Raw genomic sequence first — 21,549 nt, 5'->3', positions numbered from 1 at the left:
ATTTACAGCACATCAAGCTAGTGGACTATGATGATTGATTAAATTCCTGGTTGTCATAGCCATGATATCTCTTTCAAAAGCTAAACGCGACTGTTACTCGCTGCTTTACACCGACGAGCGCGAGGGTGGTGAGTGCAAGCTGGTTGCACTTTTGAGGATTCTATGTTTACGTAGTTTGAGACGTAAGGCTGGCGCTCGTCGTCGATTATGGGCGGCCGGAGCCCATGGAGGCCTAATATATATATATAATATATATGAGCTGCTGTAGTTTTGACTTTGGCATTCATGTGGCCGTTGAGGGATGGGTGGGCAAAAGTTTAGGGCCGCCGCCCACCAATCGGAATGCGGGTCAACAAAAGGCCAACAAACCGCAAGGATATATAGCTGGCCACGCGGTTAATCGTAACTTGCATTGGGAAGGCTCCCCAAAGTTTCCCATGGTTTTCATCAGCGTTTCCCATGATACCTCAAGAGGGTAGGACGTGCACATTTCCATAGTCTGTGCCATGTGCTTTATCCCGCTGCTTTTGCACTTCCAGAGTCAGGCTCATCTCTATCTCTAGGCCTCACCTCCTACGGGTTGGCTCTTGCCCCTATATTAATGCTATATGATTTGAGATTTTGCAAAGCATGAGTAGCTAGCTAGTGGCTTTGGAGTTTATCCCCCAGATCATTTAGCCAGAGCTAAATTATATTCTGTTATGACACTTAAGCAAAAGGTCTAAGCAGTGATTATTATCATATCATACTTATCTGCATTCTCAAATCCAAGACCCTGCTGCATTAACACTTTTAGTAGTAGTAGTACTCAATCGGAGATTCAGTACTGCTGCAGCACAATGGGCGCTGTGTACTTGTTATATCCGGCCATCCTTATAATTGCGTTTCTACTGGCGCCTTGGAACATTCGAGCAGAGGATCCCACGCAATACTTTGATTGGACGGTGACCTACAAATGGTTATCCCCGTTGGGGGCCGGCGCCCCACCTCAGAAGGTCACTATTGTTATTATATTGATAGCAATGTGTGCGCAATATTATTTACTTGAATTCTAGCTGCAATTTACACTTATTAATTCTGTTGGTTGTTGATGCAGGTGATTGCCATTAACGACCAGTTTCCCGGCCCAACGCTTCCCACAGTAACGAACCATGTGGTCTCCATTAACGTCCATAATTTCTTGGATGAGCCCTTTCTTTTCACGTGGTATAAGAACCGAAACTCCCTCCGTTGTTTTTTTTTGTGTAAATCTGGGTTAGCTTATGCATTAATCATACATCAGGTTATGAATGTGGCAAGCTTGAGTTGATTGTTTTCTTCTGTGAATAAAATAACAATAGGAATGGGATTCAAATGAGGAAGGATGCATGGCAAGATGGGACGCAGGGGACCAACTGCCCCATCCTGCCAGGGCGTAACTGGACGTACGTGATCCAGTTCAAGGACCAGATCGGCAGCTTCTTCTACTACCCGACCCTGCTCTTCCAGAAGGCGGCGGGGGGCTTCGGCGGTATCTCCATCGCCAACCGCGACATCATCTCCGTCCCCTTCGCACGCCCCGCCGACGAGTTCACTGTCCTCATCGGCGATTGGTACAACTCCGACCACAAAGTAATCTCTCTCTCTCTCTCTCTCTCTCTCTCTCTCTGTGTGTGTGCGCGCGCGCGCGCTCTGCTTTACACACACACATTTATTTCAAAAGGCATTTCAATGCCTTGAAATCACATGCTAGTTCTGCACCGGTGTGACTGCACCGGTGTAGAGGAAGAGGAGAAGACACACACGTGCATACTTGTCACTGGGAAATCATGGACATGGAAGTTCAATACATAATACATGCTCAAAATTTATGCCCTCATAGTGTAATGCTGTAATTTTGCCGTACTAGACAAGCAAGTTCAAGAAGCTTACAAATATGAAGATGTGAACTTTGATGAGAGAACACACAACAAGAAGAAAGAGGATTCACCGCCGCAGATGTTGGCACATGTCAATAAATTAATATATTCCATCACACTAAACAATGTAAAGAAACTCACGCACATCAAATTTGCCAAGTACTCGAATCACATCAGAAAAAGGCTTTACTGACATTAGCCTTCCATCTTTGTTAATTGATTGTGGCAGGTCTTGAGACAAACTTTAGACCAGGGTGCACCTCTTTCTAAACCAGATGGGGTGCTTATCAATGGGCAGGAACCTTGGGCCACAAGCTTCTTGGTTCAGGCTGGTATATGTTCATCTATTCTTATTCCAAAGTTGCATCCAAATTTTGACCTAACCGGCTTTTTTTAATCAAGAGATATAGAATATATAATTAAAACGACACTATTTCTTAAAGGCATACATTTAGTTACATGCATAGCGCGGCAGGCTAGCGGGATTATAGTAGCTGATTATTTTGTTTGTTTAACATTGGATGCTTACTCTGATTTACTGCGTTTCCACATGTACAGGGGGCACCTATCGCTTCAGAATATCCAACGTAGGAACAACAACGTCATTGAACTTTAGGATTGCAAATCATGCTATGCAGGTGGTGGAGGCAGAGGGGACTTATCTCAAGCAGGACTACTATGACTCGCTTGACATCCATGTTGGGCAGTCTATGTCCGTGCTTGTCACCATGAACCAAGCCCCAGGCAACTACTACATAGTGGCCAGCCCCCGCTTTGTAGAGCAAGTCCCTGATGGGGTTGCCCTTCTCCAATACATGCATAGTGGCCCATACAACACTCCTCAGTATCCATCTGGCCCTTCTCCTATGGACTACCAATTCTCCATAGGTCAGGCTAAGAACCTCAGGCAAGTTCATGAAGTTCATACTCTTAAATATTGAGTTTTGGCAATTCTTTAAGTTTAGGAGTTGCAATGTTGGACGTATTAATGAGGACGAGCTGCATTAAAGGGTTATATACCATAGTTAAAGCTTGAGGTATTCATGCTTACGTATAAGAGGTATTTTTCCACTTTGATGATCATATTGGGTCTTAATATAAAATCATCAGTCTTTGGGGATTAGAATCCCTACCTTGACATTATCGTAACGAATTGCAACCAATTTTAGAGAATTTCTATTCTAACCGGAGGAATTGTATGAATTCACTCACATATTTTACAATCTTGTCTATTTTCATTTGATATATTTGGCTCACAAAACAGGAGATGATTTGTAAATATACAATAGACCTATCTTTTATTACCCTTAGCACCTAGGTGGGGGATTTCTTAGAGGTGAATTCTCGGGGTCCATCACAGAAGATGCAAAGCCTTCGATTCGGAAGGTTAATAACGGGCTCCATGTAACGAATGAAGCTTAATCGTTCTAGTTCTGGTGTTCCAATGTAAACGTCATTCCCATTTTCTTATGAAGGGACTAGAAGCTTAAGCTTAATCATCATATTAATTATTAATGGTGCGAATTCGCAGGATGAACCTGAGCACAGGAGCCGCACGGCCTAATCCACAAGGGGCGTACATATACAGAAACATTCCAATAAAAAGGACAATAGTGTTGGCCACCTCGGCACCCATTAATGCGAAGGGCCTGCACAGGTATGCGGTGGACGGCAATTCCTTCGTGTACCCGGACACCCCACTCCTGCTGGCCGACTACTTCAACATCTCGGGAGTGTTCAAAGTGACCCCGTACCACCAGAGGCCGCCCGTGGGAGGAGGCGTCTACGTCAAATCCACCTTCGTGGGAGGCAGTGGCCTCAAGGAGAACTTCACCGAGATCATCTTCCAGAACTACGAGGACAGCCTCCAGACATGGCACCTCGACGGCTACAGCTTCTTCGTTGTCGGGTAAACTCGGCGCTTGCGCCTTAATTCTTAACCGCTAATATATTAAGTGCTTGGCTTAACTAGTGCTCTGTGGCCATTAATCGGAGCGACCATGCCATCGATTCATTTATTGTATATAGTGAGCTCGAGTCTCAGCCTCTGCAAGACGTTGACTTCGAATCATGGTTTGTTTTGAGCAGAATGGAGCAAGGAACCTGGAACAAGACCAGCAGGAAGCTTTACAACATGCAGGATGCTGTTTCCCGTTCAACGACCGAGGTAAGCCCTTTCTTAGTCACGGTAATATTAAGAAAAAAATACTGAAATACGCTGTGTGTGTCTGAGAGAGAGAGAGAGAAAGAAAGGTCATCTTAACGTCCACGGAATGCCTTGAAGGCATATGAGAGAGAGAGCGCTTTCAAGGCATATATGAGAGAGAGAGAGAGAGAGCTGGCTTGTTCACCATGGCTGCTCCATGTTAATGTGTGTGCGCGCACGCAAACGCGCTTGCTTGTTCGTGAAGCATCACGATGATTCAAATATGTGATTGTGGTGATGTTTAGGTCTATCCCAAATCTTGGACGGCGGTTCTTGTGCAACTGGATAATAAGGGAATGTGGAGATTGGCTTCGCAACACCTACAGCGGCAATACTTGGGCCAGGAGCTATACATCCGTGTTTGGGCACCCCCAGCCGGACCCTTTGGAGATGAGAATCAGAAGCCCATACCATCCAACGTGATTCTATGTGGCAAAGCCTTGAAATATGCCTAAACCATCATAATTATTGCCCCTTTTTTGACACCTCATCATCCATTCAATTTCTCATACATCATGCAAAATATGTCTTGTTGCCAACCATTTGTAAAATTACTAAGTGACGTACTCCCACGATTCTACGCCACATGATATTGATCTTTACTTCTATGAAGGATGGTCATTGAACATAATAATTGACAACTTAAAAAATTTGCAATGTTGGAAAAGGTACTGACCGAAAGGTTACACAATTATTTTTTCCCAGATTGTGTCTTTCCTTTGAAGAGTAAACGTTTTTCTACTAATCTTTTTGAAGAATAAGCGCTCCTAGAGCTACTAGTCATGTAGAGGGCTATAAAGGAGCCCCCGACGCGCTCGGGTTTCCACGTTGACTATTTGTAGAAGCCTAATATATAACTATTTGAACTAGTTAGTGACGCGCGGCGTTGCTCCTCCCCCTCACGCTCAACTGGTGGAGCACAAGGAACTCCCACCTAGTCGAGCCCATCTCTTTCTGTGGGCCAAGGAAGCTAGGGTTCCAGAATTTAGAGAGAGACTCCTTCGTATTAGTCCAATCAATGTCCCCCGCGCCAAAATCAAGGCAACCCAGAAGAGTGCCAGCTCAGACTCCTGCAACCTCCATGCAAAGGCTCGGCCGCATGGTAGGTCTTAGTAGAATAGTGTAGATAATAGTTGGGATTAGCTCTCTCTCTCTCTCTCTACTATAACTATCTCTCTCTCTCTCTAACTATTTCTCTGTCTCTCTCTATCTCTATCTCTCTCTCTCTCTCTCATTTCATTTCATTTCTCTCTCTCTCTCTCTCTCTCTCTCTCTCTCTCTCTCTCTCTCTCTCTCTCTCTCTCTCTCACACACACACACACACACACACACACTAACTCATCCTCTATCTAACTCTCTCCAACTCAAAAACTCTCTCTAAGCATGGAATGGCTAGATGATTCTCATGAAAAAGTGTAAGCACTTAGAGATATAGAAAAGCACCAAAGATGTACTTAGGAATGTTATCCCGAAGCTTCCTTTCCAGTGATTATGCAGGAACATATGTGAAAAACATCAGACCTTACAAGCTTTCAGATGGTAGAGAGAAGCCCTTGATTGTTTACAAGAGTCTTCAAAAGTAATCGAGTTTCTACAAGATAGTTACGTATTAGTTGCACCACATACTGTCACAAGGTTACGCTCATGGATAAAGATATGCACTCTCTAAAGAGAGTGCGATATAAATTTGATACATTAATTGAGCCCATCCCATGGATCATTGTAACACTACAACAAAATGACGCTGTAGCAGCGCTTTTATAACTAGAAGGGTAGGCAGATGTCGGGCTATTTTTGTTGCTAAAAATGCAGCTATTTTCAGTGCAACGGGTTCGTTGTTGGGCAGAGAAAGTACTGTGCAATGGGTTCATTTTTGGGCAAGAAAGTACTGTGTAGTTAAAAATGTGTAGTTAAAAAAAGCTGGGGCAGACTAGGAGTCTTTACAGGACTCCCCAGTTTGCCCCAGCTCTTTTTTTAAAATTAAAATAGAGTCAATTTCATGACACAAACATAAACATAAGAAACACATAGATTGTAAAGAATGCAATTGAGCTCAAAATTTATTTTATTTCATGAAGTGTCAGGCCTTTGGCCATATATACAAAAATATATCAATAAGAGGTGGCTAAGTGGAATCCTCATCGAAATGCCAAGTGATTATCATCAGCATCGTCTTCGTCATCCTCTTCACTTCCTTCCACTACTTCATGCTCGTAATAATCAGGATCCTCCTCTTCCTCTTCCCCTTCATCCTTCGTACATGCCATCAAGCACAAGGATAATAAAATACAATTAGATGTAGACACAAGAGAAGGGTTTTGGCTCACTTACCTCATCTGCTTGAGTCCCCAAAATAGACTCATCCAAGTGTCACAATTGCGGATGTGGGGCTCTCTATCCATAGTCATACTCCTCCTTTGTTGGGTCACACCCAACAACCTCCCTCTACAAAAAAAGAAAAAGAAAATATACAATTAGTTAAAGAAAACATTATAGTACAAAACAAAATGAAAGAGGAGAAGAAATGATTACTAAAATAGGTACTTACAAAACAAGCAATGAAGGAGGACTTTCATCCCGAGCCAAAGTGTGAAGCCCCTCGCTTCCCTAGTCGGGAAGCACTCACCGCCGCTTGTGGTTGAAAAGCACCTGGGTGCTTTCTCACCACAAAGTTGCGTGCGTGCCTCCACTCTTCGTGCATGTAAATGTTGGGCTTCTCCAAATTATTCTTTGCTTCTCTCTTGATATTTACTCTCCTATTAGAGAGCAAAAGCTTGATTCGTCTTTTCATCCACTTAGCAAAGACTCACATGTAGAACAGGGAACTCCGACTTAAGCACATTAATGACATATTGCTTTGAAAGTTCATCTTGTGCTTTCCACTTTTTGAAGGAGTTCATGAACTCCAGGATTGCAAGTACATGCATGCAACTCATGACTTGCTTCCCTCGTGCATCCATCACGAGGGCACCATCAACATCCACTGTAGCTCCCATAGACATATAGTCTTTGCAAGGCTCCATACGTCTAAATGCATAACATCTAGTACATTCCTGCTCACATTTATGTCATGTGAAAATACATGCTTTTTTTGCTTTCCAAATTGACATGCTTCACATACTTTCTGCATACCTTCAACCTTAAACTTAGGCAGCCCTGTCACAATTTCTTTAGTCTGCATAGACTTCATTCTTTGCACATTTACATGCCCAATTCTCTTATGCCAAATGTCTGTATTTGCAACAACTCTCTCCTGAACCATTTGTAAACATTGTAGCACTCACTTTAGGCATATTTACATTCAATGTAAACATTCTGCCCACTTTGTTGCCTTTTGCAACCAACCTGCACTTATCTTTAAAGTCTTCTACATAATAGCCATCATGGTTAAAACGGACCTGCAAACCCTATTCAATCATTTTGCCAACAGAAACCAGATTCTTTGTAATATTCGGAACATCAAGTACATCTACAAGGTACTTCAACTTACCACCCTACATAGACAATGGCACATCTCCAACAGGCAATCGGATGAGCAGTGTCATCCCCTGTTTCAACAGAACCTGGTCTTTCAAGAATCTTCATTTCCTTCAACCACTCTCCCCACGACTTGTCATGTGGTTCAAAGCACCTGAATCAACATACCATACATCATCCTCCTTACATGCTACTACATCATTTCCAGACACAACATTAACTACATGGTGCATAATAAACAACCTCTCATTATTTCTGCTAGAGGACGCATAGTTATTTTGCTGCACTTTTCCATTTCGCATGTCACTGTTTCTTATAGCAATTTGCCTCTACACATGTACAGGCTTACCACAATAAAAATAGCCTCGTGTATCATTACGTTACCTTTGCCAATTACCACCACGACCTCTTTGACTCCCCCTGCCTCTAAACTGACCTCTTCCACATGTGTGTTGTTGTTTTGCGAATCTTGGGACTGTTGCTGATGCTGACCATAATTATGATTACCAGTCCGGCCACCACCTTGGCCACACCCACCACGACCTTTATCTCGTCCTCTACTTGCACTTGTGTAGAAGGCCTGTTGCTCTGAACTATTTTTGTTTTGTGAAGACTGTTGATCTTCACCCAAATTTTTCTCTTCAATGATCAGCATTCACACCAAATCTGTTAAGTTTGGAATGTTCTCTCGAGTTTGAATAGACGTCTTGAACGCCTTGTATTGTGGCCTGCGACCACATAGAAACACTTCCACCTTATCATCATCATCAACAAAAACACTAATTGATGCAAGGGATTCCACAATGCCCATGATCTTCAAGGCATCATCATTCACACACATATTTTTCTACTCCTCCAGAGTATGAAGCTCATTCTTCAACTGAATCTTTTATGCCTTGGTGTTAGTTTCATATAGCTTCACCAAGGTGTCCCATGCCTCCTTAGGTGACTTCGCATTGTATATGCACAATCATGGTATTTTGTATACTAATAGAAAACCAATACATGACTTTCCTTGCTCCTTGATTCCAATCCTTGAATTCTTTTACATCTACAACAATTGGATTAATCTCCGGTATCTCTGGTGCCTCCTCATGTTCACCTTCAATGTAGCCCTACAGGAACCTTTTCCCATAAGGAAATTTGTCAATCTAAACCTCTAAGCATGGAAGTTGTTCTTGTTAAGATTCTCTACAACAATCTAGTTTATTCCATCATTCGACATCTTGTCTAAAACACAAATTTACCAAAAACAGCACTCTTGTTTGACCTACACAAACTGTCGTATTCTCTGTAGAGCGGTACTTACTGTACCAAACTGTCACAACGAGTGACTTCAATTTGCATACCTACACCCAATGGCAACTTTAAGACCTCTTTGTAGTACACATAGTGTCTGCACAACTAATCGCCCTTCCTGCAGTTCCAAAAATAGAGTTCTACAGAGAATCGAAACTTATGTGCAATGCCCATCCCCGCCGTGAACGCCTGTGAACTAAGAAATGGAGGTCCAAACGCACCCAAAACGTGTTTTTGGCCCAAAATTTTCTATCCAATGAACTTTATCGTTGTCCTATAGCTCTACTGCTCTGAAGAAAGCTCCTCAATTAGAGTTCATTTACGGGTGCCTCTCCCAAAGAGCTCTCGATAAGGGTGTAGTAGCCAACACAAAGGGGGGAAGAGTAAATGAAGATCTTATCCTCGTACTCTGCTTCACGTGCTTCTCTTGCTTGCCATTCAGCCCTTAGCATGAACCAGCCTCTGATACCATGAAAAAGATGCAGGGGGAGAAGAGAGCTTGAGCTCTTGCAAGCACACACACACTCACACAAACCCTAGAAGAGAACACACAAAGTGAAAGACTAAAAATTCTTCTTCGTCTTCTCATAACAAAAGAAGTCTACGAAGAAGATAAAGTGACTAACACACATAATAGAGTATATACCAGCGGTCCATAATATGAACACGCTAAATGGAGTGGGTAGGTGTAGACTAGTTGGTGTAGTCCAGCTGTAGAATCTCTGGCGAAGATATGTCGGTGCTAGCTACCAAACCCGCTAGTGATGTAAATGTCGAATGGTCATGCAGGCACCTCGTGAGTGTCAGCTCATGTTGAGCTTGACATCCAAACACATGGATGGAGGCTGTAGGATGTATGATTACTGCATTGTCGAAAGAGTGAACCATGGAAAGCTAAACTGCAGCTTTGAATTCTTTTGTTGCTTCTTTTGGAAGAGGTTCCACGCCTACCGTTTGTGGATTGGTAGGTACTCTGGGGGTTTATGCGGAGGGGTCACGGCGCCTTGAATATGTCTCCCAAATGAATGGCTTGAGCAAAAATGCTAGATCCTCCAGGCCGACTACTCACTTATGAGATCAAAAGTGATGGGCCAAGTAGCGGGCGGGTGATCGAATGTAGCCTCCTCGCTAGCGTGGTGGCTCTCACTCTGCTAGGTCCGATGTTGGCATCAATGTATATATGTGGGACATTGATGTCCATACGATCTCTGTGATGCATGTAATTGGTGTTGCCTGGAGCTGTCGAGACTGAGCAGAATTTGGATCGCTTGCTCAAACTCCATTCTATCCAAAGGGTCCTCCAGTTGAGTGGATTGAGCGGAGGGTTGACTTCCTCACGCTCGAGTGATGGCAGCGGGCGGTGGAATTTCACCTTCTTCTAGGGTTTGGTGGAAGGGGTGATTAGTTGGTAACAAGAAGGATAGGCAATGAAGAGGCTGTTGTGGCGAGGTTGGCATTAAGGAGTGGTGGGGGCTTTGCTGAGGGCTTGAAGGGATATCTCAGAATGTTGTGTGCATTCCCAAATTCAAGGACAAAGAGGGAGGTGGGGTAGGAGAATGAATGGGGCAAGATGATTGGGGATGGAATAGCTGTCGGTTGATGTGGGGGAGATGACAGTGGTGGGGGTGGAGGTGGTTGGGCACCTTGGTTATCATCGCCTCCATCATGGCCATCATCTCTGTCATCGTAAGCTTTGTCTTTAGAATCTTCTGGGCCATGCGACCTAAAAAATGCTCTTGACTCCGCAGCTTCTTTAGCTGTGAAATCCATTGGGAAGGCCACGTGTGAGTCATTGAACTAGCTGATTCTTGTGGCTTCCATTACGTCCATCTGTACGTGGCACCACTAGTAAAGGATAAGAAGCCCAACTGCGGAGTACAGGGGAAGTTCGTCGTGGGCAAAGGGAGCGGTCTGCTGCATGACCATGTTCCAACAACCCCTACTGTGGAGATGTTGCAGAGCACCAGCTATCCTTTGGGAGGAGTGGGGGTATGGACACAAGCCTTCAGGGAGTGAGAGGTCAATGACATCACCTGGTTCTGTTGGTTGGCCAAATCGGAGGAGGTGAGACCAGCTGATGAGGGTAGATTAGAGAGTGGGTGGTGGGCCGGGAGCTCAATGAAAATTTGGGGGTGGGCGAAAGAGATGAGACCTTGGAAGAAAAAATGGTGAATGAGGGCAATCCTGGAGACGGGGATCTTTGTGAGGATATAATTATAGGTTTGGAAAGAGAGGGGCTCATCCATAAAAATGTTGTCTTAGAGCAGGTTAAGCCAGACACTCTGATAGTGGAGGTTAAGGAGCTGGAAGGGGTTATGTGGGGGGAGGGCAAGTAGGGGCAACTCCATTGATGTATCCATTAGCACATCCACCTTTCTTTCGATTGCACTGGAGAAAGGGGCAAATGGTGTCGGTGTGGCGACTTGTATTTTTTTGGCTTCTGTTGTATCCAGTGTGGCCTCCATATCACATAGTGTGTCCTTTGAGATCTCCATGTATTGCTTGAAATCATTTTGCGTCTTTGTGAGGGCCTCTTCTCCACAGCATGATCTCGATCCTTGGAGTCTGTCTCTGGAAACGGCCTAGGCTAAAGATAGATCGTGGTGGGCCCTCTGTGCAGCTTCTTGAGCTTGCTGGAGCTGTTACTAGAGTTTGGTAATAGTCGAGATGGCCTATTCGAGCTTTTGCTGCTTCTTATCAAGCATGTTTTAGAGTTGGAAGTTGTTGAGGTTTGTAGTGTATAAATCTTCTGCAATCTGCCTCTCTTGAGCCTTTGCCAGTAGCAACATCTCTCTTTGGGACATAGCTGCCACCTCCTGTTGTTGGCGATAAATACAATCGGTCATATGTGTAATAAGCTCTCGAGCCATATGAGAGAATCCTAGTGAAAAAATCAGTATCTCTCCATGGGCTACATGGACACTCTCAGCATATGCTTGACTTGATCTTAAGCTACATGACATGAGAAGAGTGAGGGGAGGAAGGGCCTGCTTTTGTGAAGTGGGGGGAAATCTACGAAGCTCTCTGGGGGCAAGGTTTCATAAAGATTTTGATTGAAGAAGTCTTGCTTCTGTCTCTCCTCCTCTGTACTATTTCGTTTGGCATCCTCAGCTTCCGGATCCTCTTGTGTAAGGCCTTGACTGGGTGGTGGGGGGAACTGGCTCCTTGCCCTTAGGTTCTAGTTGATGGCACTTTACGGGAGGTGGTTGGGGAGAAGATGGCGGGGGAGGCATGGAGATGGGTATTGCGTCTGGGCCACTGAGGTGGATGGCTCAAGGAAGCTCCTCCCACCTAACGGCATGGTAAAGAACTTTCATGAGTGAGAAGCGTGGCTGCTCTCTGCAGCTTCCCTTAAGGATTGGAGAAAATGGCATGGAGCTCCTTGTGCAAATATTCAGCCCAATTTAATGGTTGTCCTTGTGTACCCTGGCCAAAGTGGACATACCAATGGGCAGCTAACCAAAGTGGACATGCCAGCGGGCAGCCGGCTGAAGTGGTCTATCCATCTTGTTGTCAAAAGAAACTATAGGGCCCTTGCTGGCATGACTAGATCTTCCTATGTGATGTTGGCCCATCACCCCCCGTCTTTTTTGGTTGCACCCCCGTAAGTGCCCTTGGTCAACTTGGGGGAATTTGTTTGCCGTATGTAAGGCTGGTCCATGTGTGGGGGGGCTGGAGGGCATCTCTGATCAAATCCACACTTAATTGCACTCTCTATGGCTACCCCTCATTGTCAAGCACTTCACCTATGTGCAGGTTGGCATCATAAGTTTATGTGAAATAGAGGCAATTGTATAGGTATGGTCCCCACGGCTCCACTGTTGGCAGATCTCCTAGCCCCAACTGCTCCACACGTGTTACCACTATAGGGTCAGCTGCAACAACTACCCTGTAACATGCCCCAGTAAAGTACAGGATCTTGTGCTCTACTTTATGTTTGTTCTTCATCAATGAGTGTACAATATAGCCACTAACTTGCTTCATGAGCGGGTCCCTCAGATGTGATAACTGTGCGGGGTGGCGGCGGGCATATTCCTCAAAAGCGTCCCCCCATCGGGCGCTTCTTTATGAGAGGGTGGTGGAGGACCTCCATGGGGAGTCCGAGGTGTCGGCCATGGGTGTGAGCACAGGAAGGCTTGAGAGAAAAATAGGCAAAAGTTTGGTTACAATGGGAGATGAAAATGAGGAAATGAGGGGGTGAGGCCCATATATATACTTTTCTAGGACATAGCCATGGCAACCTAAATGGTACAAGTGTGGCATCCCCAGTGAATGGGTGTGGCATCTTCAGCGAATGGGCATGTCATCAGCACGAACAGGCATGGAAATCGGATTTGGATTTGGTACGAGCGTGGCAGTTGTTGGAATGGGCGTACCAAGTTTTGCTGAGGATGGAACAGGCGTGGCACTTCATTTGGGGGAATGGTACAGCTGTTGCAATTTCAGCAAAATTTGGTGTGGCCGTTGAACTTTCTGAACTTCATTTGGGGGAATGGTACGGCTGTTGCAATTTCAGCAAAATTTGGTGTGGTCGTCGAACTTTCTGAACAGCCGGGCAATTGGGTTTGATGATGGAACAACTGTGGCACTTCATTTGTGGGTTGGTACGGTCATGGCAATTTGAACAAAAGTTAGAACGGTCAAGGTAGTTTAAGTGAATGTTGGTACGATGGCCGTGGCATATTCAAAATGACCACCATGGCAAATTTAAAGTTTTGAATGGTGCGTCCGTGTGGGGAAAATTGAGGATGCAAATGGTATGGCTGTGGCACTTCTTTTTTTTGTGGGGGGCACCCTGAGTCAAGTTTTTTTCCCTTGGGCTATGATGCCAGCACCTCATTACGGGTTTTGTACTATACTGACTGCGTGCCCAATTCAGCAAAGTGAGGAGTTGGTTCCAATTAGGTGATGGCAAGGTGGGAAAGTCTGATTCCTGGGGGGATGCAAAGGCTGATGACAAGGGAGTACCTAAAACTAAAGAGGTTGATGGTGGCATTGGAGTACTCCGTGGTTATGGAAGAGGCCACCTTGGGTTTCCATTAAAAGAAGGTCGGTGATTGCTGAGTGAGACGAGGTGTGGGAGTTGGGGTTGGGTTGACTTGGGGATCCAAATGTGTCGATTGCCCTCATAGAAATGTTGGGCTCGTACTAGAGGTTTAGGGATACACTTGGAGGTTTAGGGATCCACTTGGAGGTTTAGGGATCCACTTGGAGGTTTGTTTTGGGCATGGCTAAGGGTGTGATTGAGGATAGGAGGGCCATGGAGAGCATTTGGGTTGACGTCTGTCTTGTTCCTTGTAGGCTTGTGGTTGGCGAATTGGTTGCCTACTACAAGGGGGACGAGGAGATTAGGTCTCGATGTACGAGAATGAGAGTTGGATTGTTAGGGGATTCACAATATAGATGTGCCCTCATAATAGCCCTGTATAGTTAGGAGCTTCTTAGGCACCCAATTGGGAGAAGGCATGCCCTGTGTGCATTTGTTAGTGTGGTTATAAGTATTATTATGGTTAGTTTTCTATGGTGGGTCAGCAACTTGTGTGATTGTTGAGATGTGAGAGTGGACTACTACTGAGTGTGGTGGTAAGGGGGTGTGAGAGGCAATGATGTGTTTGAGTGGGATGGATTTGTGGTGGTAAGGGGGTGTGAGAGGCAATGATGTGTTTGAGTGGGATGGATTTGTGGTGGTAAGGGGGTGTGAGAGGCAATGATGTGTTTGAGTGGGATGGATTTGTGGGAATTTGAAGAAGGAATGATAATGGGGAGTGGAGGGGTGGCTTCTTGGCATGGGGGAGCAGCGGGTACGGGCTCTTCATCCGTCTCATAAGGACAATAACTTGGCCGGAGGCTAGTTGTAAGGTAGCCGTCCTTGCATCCCAATCAATGTTGCCCCTGTTGTGTCCCATCCAACCCCTTCCAAGGAGTATTTCTTCACGCATTGTTCCTACAAGCACATCACATATAGAACCTCCCTTCCAGGGGATTATTTCCAATGTGGAACAAAAGTGTGATTGTGCCTAAGCAGTGAACCTCCTGAGATGCCACTATTGTGATTGTGGCAGGGGTATCTTTTAGTGAAGGTTTCCCGAGAGAACGCCGTGTTTCGTGAGACATCAAATTGTAATTAACTCCTGTATGTACAAGAGCTAATTTTTGGGTGAATCTTTTCGGGGTGGTCATTCCTAACCACAACCGAGCAGGCTTCACCTCCCATTCTTCCTCTTTTTGGGGTGGTCATTCCTAACCACAACCGAGCAGGCTTTGCCTCCCATTCTTCCTCTTAGAGGTCGACCACTTGGGCCATGTTGACCATGATTTGTTTCTACCGAAGCTTGGCTTGCCTTGCTTTAGCCTCTTCTTGGGCGGCTTGTTTCATATCCTCATGGTCCTTTTTTTGTTGTTTCTTGTCATGAATAGCCCTTAGGGTGGCTTTGGTGAGTGGGCCATAGTCAACATTGCTAGATCAAGTTTTAGCTCATAGTCAAGATCATGGTCAGGCTGCTTTATAAAGTTCAATTCCATCTTACAAATGATAGTTGTTGGTGGATCAAGTGGGTAAGATGAAAAATCACTTTATAGTATGTTGGGTGGATTAGACCATGTTAACTTGCAAAGTTGTTAATATATCCCCCTTTCTAATGAGGACTACATCCTCATGATGGCATAAAGAGAATACAGGGAAAAGAGAGAGTGTAAGTCCCTTACAATCAAACACACACACATAAGAGAGAGAAAGACACAAGAGAAAGATGGATGGCTAAATTTTCTTCTATCTTCTTCTCTTTTGTACAACCACTAACATAAAGAGATAAGAGTACATTCCATAAGGGAAAACACTCTTCTACTGTAACATATAGAAGTTGGTCCATAGTGTGAAGCTGACTATATGAGCAGGCACTATAACTATGCCATACTCTAGTAATCCAAATGTGGCTATCACAGAACCTATCATCCCATTGACAACATATCAAACTTAATCTCGCCAACCATGCTAGTGGCATAAGGGTAGAGCTATTATCCTAGTGTGTCACCAATATCTACACACCCCCTCGAGCTCAGTTCCACACACTACACTCCAAATAAGCTTCTAAACTTGCAAAGCTTCTTTGCACCCAATGTCTCCATGAAGATGTTAGCCACTTGATCCTCTGTGCTAATATATACCAAATCCATATCACCTGCTAGAACCTTCTCTCTCACAAAGTGATAATGCACCTCAATGTGCTTTGTCCTAGCATGATAGACTGGGTTATTGGCCAACTGTATGCTACTCATATTATCATAATAAATAATAAGAGCCCTATATCGGGCTCACCCATATCACCAAGTAGCTTATGAAGCCAAGCTACCTTAATCCTTTAATTCCTCCTCTTGTTACTTATAAAGTAACTACTATGAGAGTAGCAATTGTAAATGTAACAAGATCATATTCTGACTTCTTTATAATGTTAATTTTTTAAATCAAAATTTTATTACTTGAATGTGATAAAAGCATTTGTAAAGGTGACAAGATCACATTCTAACTCATTTGCTTCCTCCTCTTGTCACTAATAAACCGGCTATGAGAGTAGCAATTGTAAATGTGACAAGATCATATTCTGCCTTCTTTATAATGTTTATTTTTTAAATCAAAATGCTATTACTAGAATGTGATAAAGCATTGCAAGAACCAATTGTAAAGGTGACAAGATCACATTCTAACTCATTTACTTCCTCCTCTTGTCACTAATAAACCAGCTATGAGAGTAGCTTTTCACATTGATAACGAGTATGAAACTCATAAGGTAAATTACTAGAGCTTCTCGACTACTAGCACAAAGTGTCCTTGAGTGCTTTGGGGAATATTAGTCATTCTCATCTTGTTTACACAACATAATGGCAACTATGTCTTGTGTTCCTTTTGTAAACACACCATCTTGCCTTATCATTTTCTCAAAATGGTTTTGTTGTTGTTGTTGTTGTTACCAAATAGACCTTCATAATATTTTGAACTTTTCCACTTCCCAAAAAGAAAATCTTGAAAGGAAGGTGTATCTTTCTAAAGGAGAAAAATGAAAGTAAGTGGGCTTATAAGTTGCATAGTAGCATAGATCAAGTTACCCACTTTTGTAAATAGTATCTTTAGAAAATCTTGAAAGGAGGGTGTATCTTTCCAAAGGAGAAAAATGAAAGTAATTGGGCTCACAAGTTGCCATAGTAGCATAGATCAAACTACCCACTATTGTGCCTCTACATAGTGGGGTCCTCTAAAAGCTCAGATGTATCTATCGAAAGCTTCATGTTCTGCTCCAATGGTATTGAGATAGGCTTACAACCTATTATATCATACTTGAACAATATGTCCAAGCCATATCTTCCTCTGTAATAACAAATTGACATGAGGTGATCTCACCAACCTCTATACCAAATAAATATCATACCTCACCTAAATCCTTTATCTCAAAATTCTACTTCAAAAGTATCCAAATATAATATATATCAATATCACTATCACCTATGATAATCAAGGCAGCATCACTTGATTTCACCAGTGATAATCAAGTCATCCACATAAATTACTAACATAATGATCCCTCTATTTGTCTTTTTTACATAAAGTGAAAAATATGCTTTGGATATCTAAAATAATCCAATGGTAACAAGATACTCCCTGATCTTGTTTGACCATGCTTTAGGTGGCTATTTCAAGCCATACAAGGATTTGCATAACTTGCACACAAATTTTGGGTGTACGTCACTTTCATAACTCGATGGCTACATCATGTATACTTCTTCTTACAAATCATCATGCAAGAAGGCATTCTTTACATCCATCCAATGTAAAGACTAACCCTTTACTACTCTAGCCATATCAATGATAGCTCTCATAATTGCCATTCTTACACCCAAGCTGCCTTCTCATAGTCAATGCCATAAGTATGCGTATAATCCTTGGCTACCAATCTTTCCTTATACCTGCTTCTAATCCATTCAAGTTATGCTTATACACCCACTTACATCCAATTACCTTCTATTTCTTAGGTAAAGGCACTAACTCCTATGTTGCATTTGCATCCAATGTGGCCACCTCTTCATCCCACCATGGCATCTTCCTTTTTTTAATTTCCAAGTCAAAACAAGTGGATTTCAACTCATATATTACTTTAACCATGTAAGCATAATGATGGGTTATATACCCATCATATCTCAACCTGTCCACTGGATATCTAATCCTCATAGACCTACACACACAAGGATCACTGCCAGGTGCTCTCTCAACACTGCTTTGGCTCTTTGTGCACTTTGTATAGTAACTCATCACATCAAGGAGCACTTGTACATTGCTAGTTGTTCTCAACACTTGTACACTGCTTTGGTTCTTTGCATACTTGGTATAGCAACTTATCTTTGTACACTTGGATCCCAAACTTATCATCAAGGCTTTGTCTTGAGCCACTATCCTTATCTCACAACAAATGAATGACTAGCTAAAACATCAGGGATTATAAGAGGTTGATCCACCTTCTCTTATCCCTTACATGATACATGTAAATTTGTTGAATTTGTAGCACTTATAGTGCCACCAAATGATGTGTTCAAATTCTTGGTATTCTACCTCAATCTTCTTGAGACTAATAGACCCATTGTTAGAGGACTATGTAGGTCCACTAAGCACATGTGATTGTTGTTCTCCATTCGCTCTATAACTACATTGTTGTTTACATCAACCTCTATGGAATCCTTCATTGTAGTATACAAGCTACTCATCTCATAAAAAATATCCTTGCTTACTTGCATCTCATGAGTAGTGGAGTTATAACATCTATAACCTTTTAACTCAAGGGAGTATCCAATGAAGATACATTTTTTTGCTTTGGGATCTAGTTTGCATCTCATGAGTAGCGGGATTATAGCATCTATAACCTTTTAACTCAAGGGAGTATCTAATGAAGATACTGTTTTTGCTTTAGAATCTAGTTTTCTTCTCACTTAATTTGGCACGTATACGTAGACAATGTAGGCAAACACTTTCAAGTGTGCCAAATCTAGTTTTCAGACATCATGTAATGGATTGGTGTAGTGGGTGGGGGTCTTGTTTATAATATAAATTGTAGTAGTTGCTACTTCTTTAGCCCAAAAGTAATGAGGCATTCCTTTCTCATTCATCAACACATGGGTGCACATGTAACTTCTACACTGAGACAAACAACTAGTACAACACTTTCTCACTCTTTTATGCCATGCTTTATATGCCTTAACTTAATGAGGAGGGATTTTTTTCACCAATCTTTGGCTCCTTTTCATCACATGTGAATGAACTCCCAATTTCCTTTTCCCATAAGGAAATTGTTCATCCTCAACTTCCATGCTTAGAAGTTACTCTTGTCGAGCTTTTCGCTCACAATTTGGGATAGATTGTTAGACATGAATACGTGCAGGAACTTACCAAATTGTGCTTTCCAAATACTTATGCACTTGCAACAAATTTGTAATCTCTAACATAATGGTACTATAAACCTATTATACCAACAATATGTAAACTTGCAATCTCCAACACAAGGGTATTGTAAACCTATTATACCAGTAATATGTAAACCTATAATCTCCAACACAAGGGTATTGTAAACCTATTATACCAGCAATATGTGAACCAGTCACATAAACATACATCCACCACCACCTCTGTAACACTTATATTCTCTACATGGATTGCCTTGCAACCGAATTTCTATTGTAATTTTAAATTGAACCAAAAAGTTGGCATACACAATCAAAATCAACAATTCATAACGTGATGCGGAGGACTTGCAGAGCCAAAACAGGGCCCGAATCGTGCCAAAACATGCAAAATTTCACTTAACACATTTATGTTTGGAAGACCGATCACCATATCTTTTCCATGAAGCAAATGAAGGTTATCTCACATGCACTCTGCACACACTCAGTGCACGGTGACAAATTGGCTCATCATCTCAGCAGTGCAACATTTGTACATTATTAGAACCCAATAGGATGATAATTATCGTATGTCGTGACCCCATTGTACATCCTCAGTCCAGGATAAGTCAAGCACGAGCTATGTAGGTCATTCCTCAGCCTTAGCGGGTCAATCAGTCAGTCAAGTCCCTTAACCCACTTGGAGAGAATCATTCATACATGTAGAGTCAGTAGAAGCCTTAGGGTTTGCATCAGAAAGAACTCTGCATCCTACATAATAAGCATTCATATGCCTGTGCATCATTTAGAGCATCCTAGAAGCCTTAAGGAATTTACTAGGATTTATCTGGTATTTTTTCTATATTTTATGGTATTTATTTGTTATTTATTGTCATTTATAAACATAAAGTTTATTAAATTATGACCAGCCAACTTGACCAACCCCTATCTAGTATAAATAGGCTTGCATAGGGCTTAGTTTCTCATTCAGTTTTCAGTGTGCTAAGAGCTTTCCTCCTCATCCCTAGGAGTACCCTTGCCTTCAGCACTAGACTAGTCTCATCCAGCCCTTGGAGTATTTGAGTTTTACTTCTCCAACCCTCTGAGCATCTTCGTTTTTGCTTCAATCATTCATAGTCTCAAGCACAGCAGTTCAGCAGTCCCAACGCAGTAGTCCAGCAGTCCTAACGTAGCAGTACACTAGGATAGCATTCAAGCGCAGCCGTACAGTCCTCCACACAGGCCCAAATTAGCAAACAGACCTGAGTTTTCTACAGATAAACCAGCCGCCTGCAATTCAGTCCCCTATAGTCTGTGTTTCAGTCCAGCATCATCCATACAGTCTGCGTTTCAGACCAACATCAGCCCTACAATCTGCGTGCGTTGTAGATTTCCAGCAGTTTCAGCCTTGATTCATCAGTCTATATTAGTATCCAGCATTCAATGCATCATCCAGGCATACACTGCATCATCCAGCATCATCCAGCAGTTTCAACCTTGATTCATCAGTCTACATCAGTATCCAGCATTCAATGCATCATCCAGCATCATCTAGGCATACACCAGTCATCTGGTAAAGGCATTCTATCATTCATAAGCATGCATAGCATGCTAACATAGCTTAGAACAGTCCACCGCCTTCTTTCTCAGCATCAGGTGTGCAGCCCTTCCTCATGCCCTTAGGAAGAGTGCATAGGCTCGAGATCAGTTCATCGAGGTGTTTCTACAGCCATGTACAGTTCAGCGAGGCTTCAGATCCTCCGAGATCTTGTGTTTGGCTTATCTACAGTCCACAGTCATTCTCTCTAAAAAAGTAATAAAGCAAATACTATCTCGTTATCGGGATAAGGGGCCCTTCAGTGGGTAATTTGGGACCAAATCTAGTGTACAGTTCTTATATATATATCTCTCTCTCTCATCTCTTTAAAATATGAAGTATTAAAGTGGATTGCTAAACTCACAAAACTCAAGATACAGAAGACGGTGTGAGCATTCGCTCGGAATGAAGAAATGAAGCTAAACGGGGGCAAGCCCAAGCAGTCATCTCCATCCAGTACCAAACCCCAGCAGCAGCAATCAGATGTGCTGCTAGGGTTTGGTAGCAGTAGTCAGCTGCACAGACAAGGAAAGGTAACGCTTCTTCTAAAGATGCTAAGAAGGACGGCAGTAAAAGCTCCAATTCAGGGGGTAAGAAAGAGTGAACCATGGAAAGAGTGAACCATGGAAAGTTAAACTGCAGCTTTGAGTTCTTTT

General features: G+C 43.0%; 1 protein-coding gene across 1 annotated transcript; it reads left to right on the top strand.

Moving 5' to 3' along the window:
• Positions 1–425: 425 nt before the first annotated feature.
• On the top strand, positions 426–4,760 carry LOC147609332 (L-ascorbate oxidase homolog). Its single transcript, XM_086787491.1, has 8 exons — positions 426–995; positions 1,097–1,206; positions 1,341–1,611; positions 2,128–2,230; positions 2,457–2,805; positions 3,430–3,807; positions 3,987–4,065; positions 4,350–4,760. The coding sequence occupies exons 1-8, from the start codon at positions 840–842 to the stop codon at positions 4,557–4,559; spliced, it is 1,656 nt and encodes a 551-aa protein (XP_086643617.1). The 5' UTR covers positions 426–839; the 3' UTR covers positions 4,560–4,760.
• Positions 4,761–21,549: the final 16,789 nt, after the last annotated feature.

The sequence above is a fragment of the Cibotium barometz genome, chromosome 51, assembly GCF_041138505.1.
Source record: "Cibotium barometz isolate CiBa-2024 chromosome 51, ASM4113850v1, whole genome shotgun sequence".
In the NCBI taxonomy this organism is placed as follows: domain Eukaryota; kingdom Viridiplantae; phylum Streptophyta; class Polypodiopsida; order Cyatheales; family Cibotiaceae; genus Cibotium; species Cibotium barometz.
Note: the sequence above shows the minus strand (reverse complement) of the source record. Positions and strands in the feature narration are given on the sequence as shown.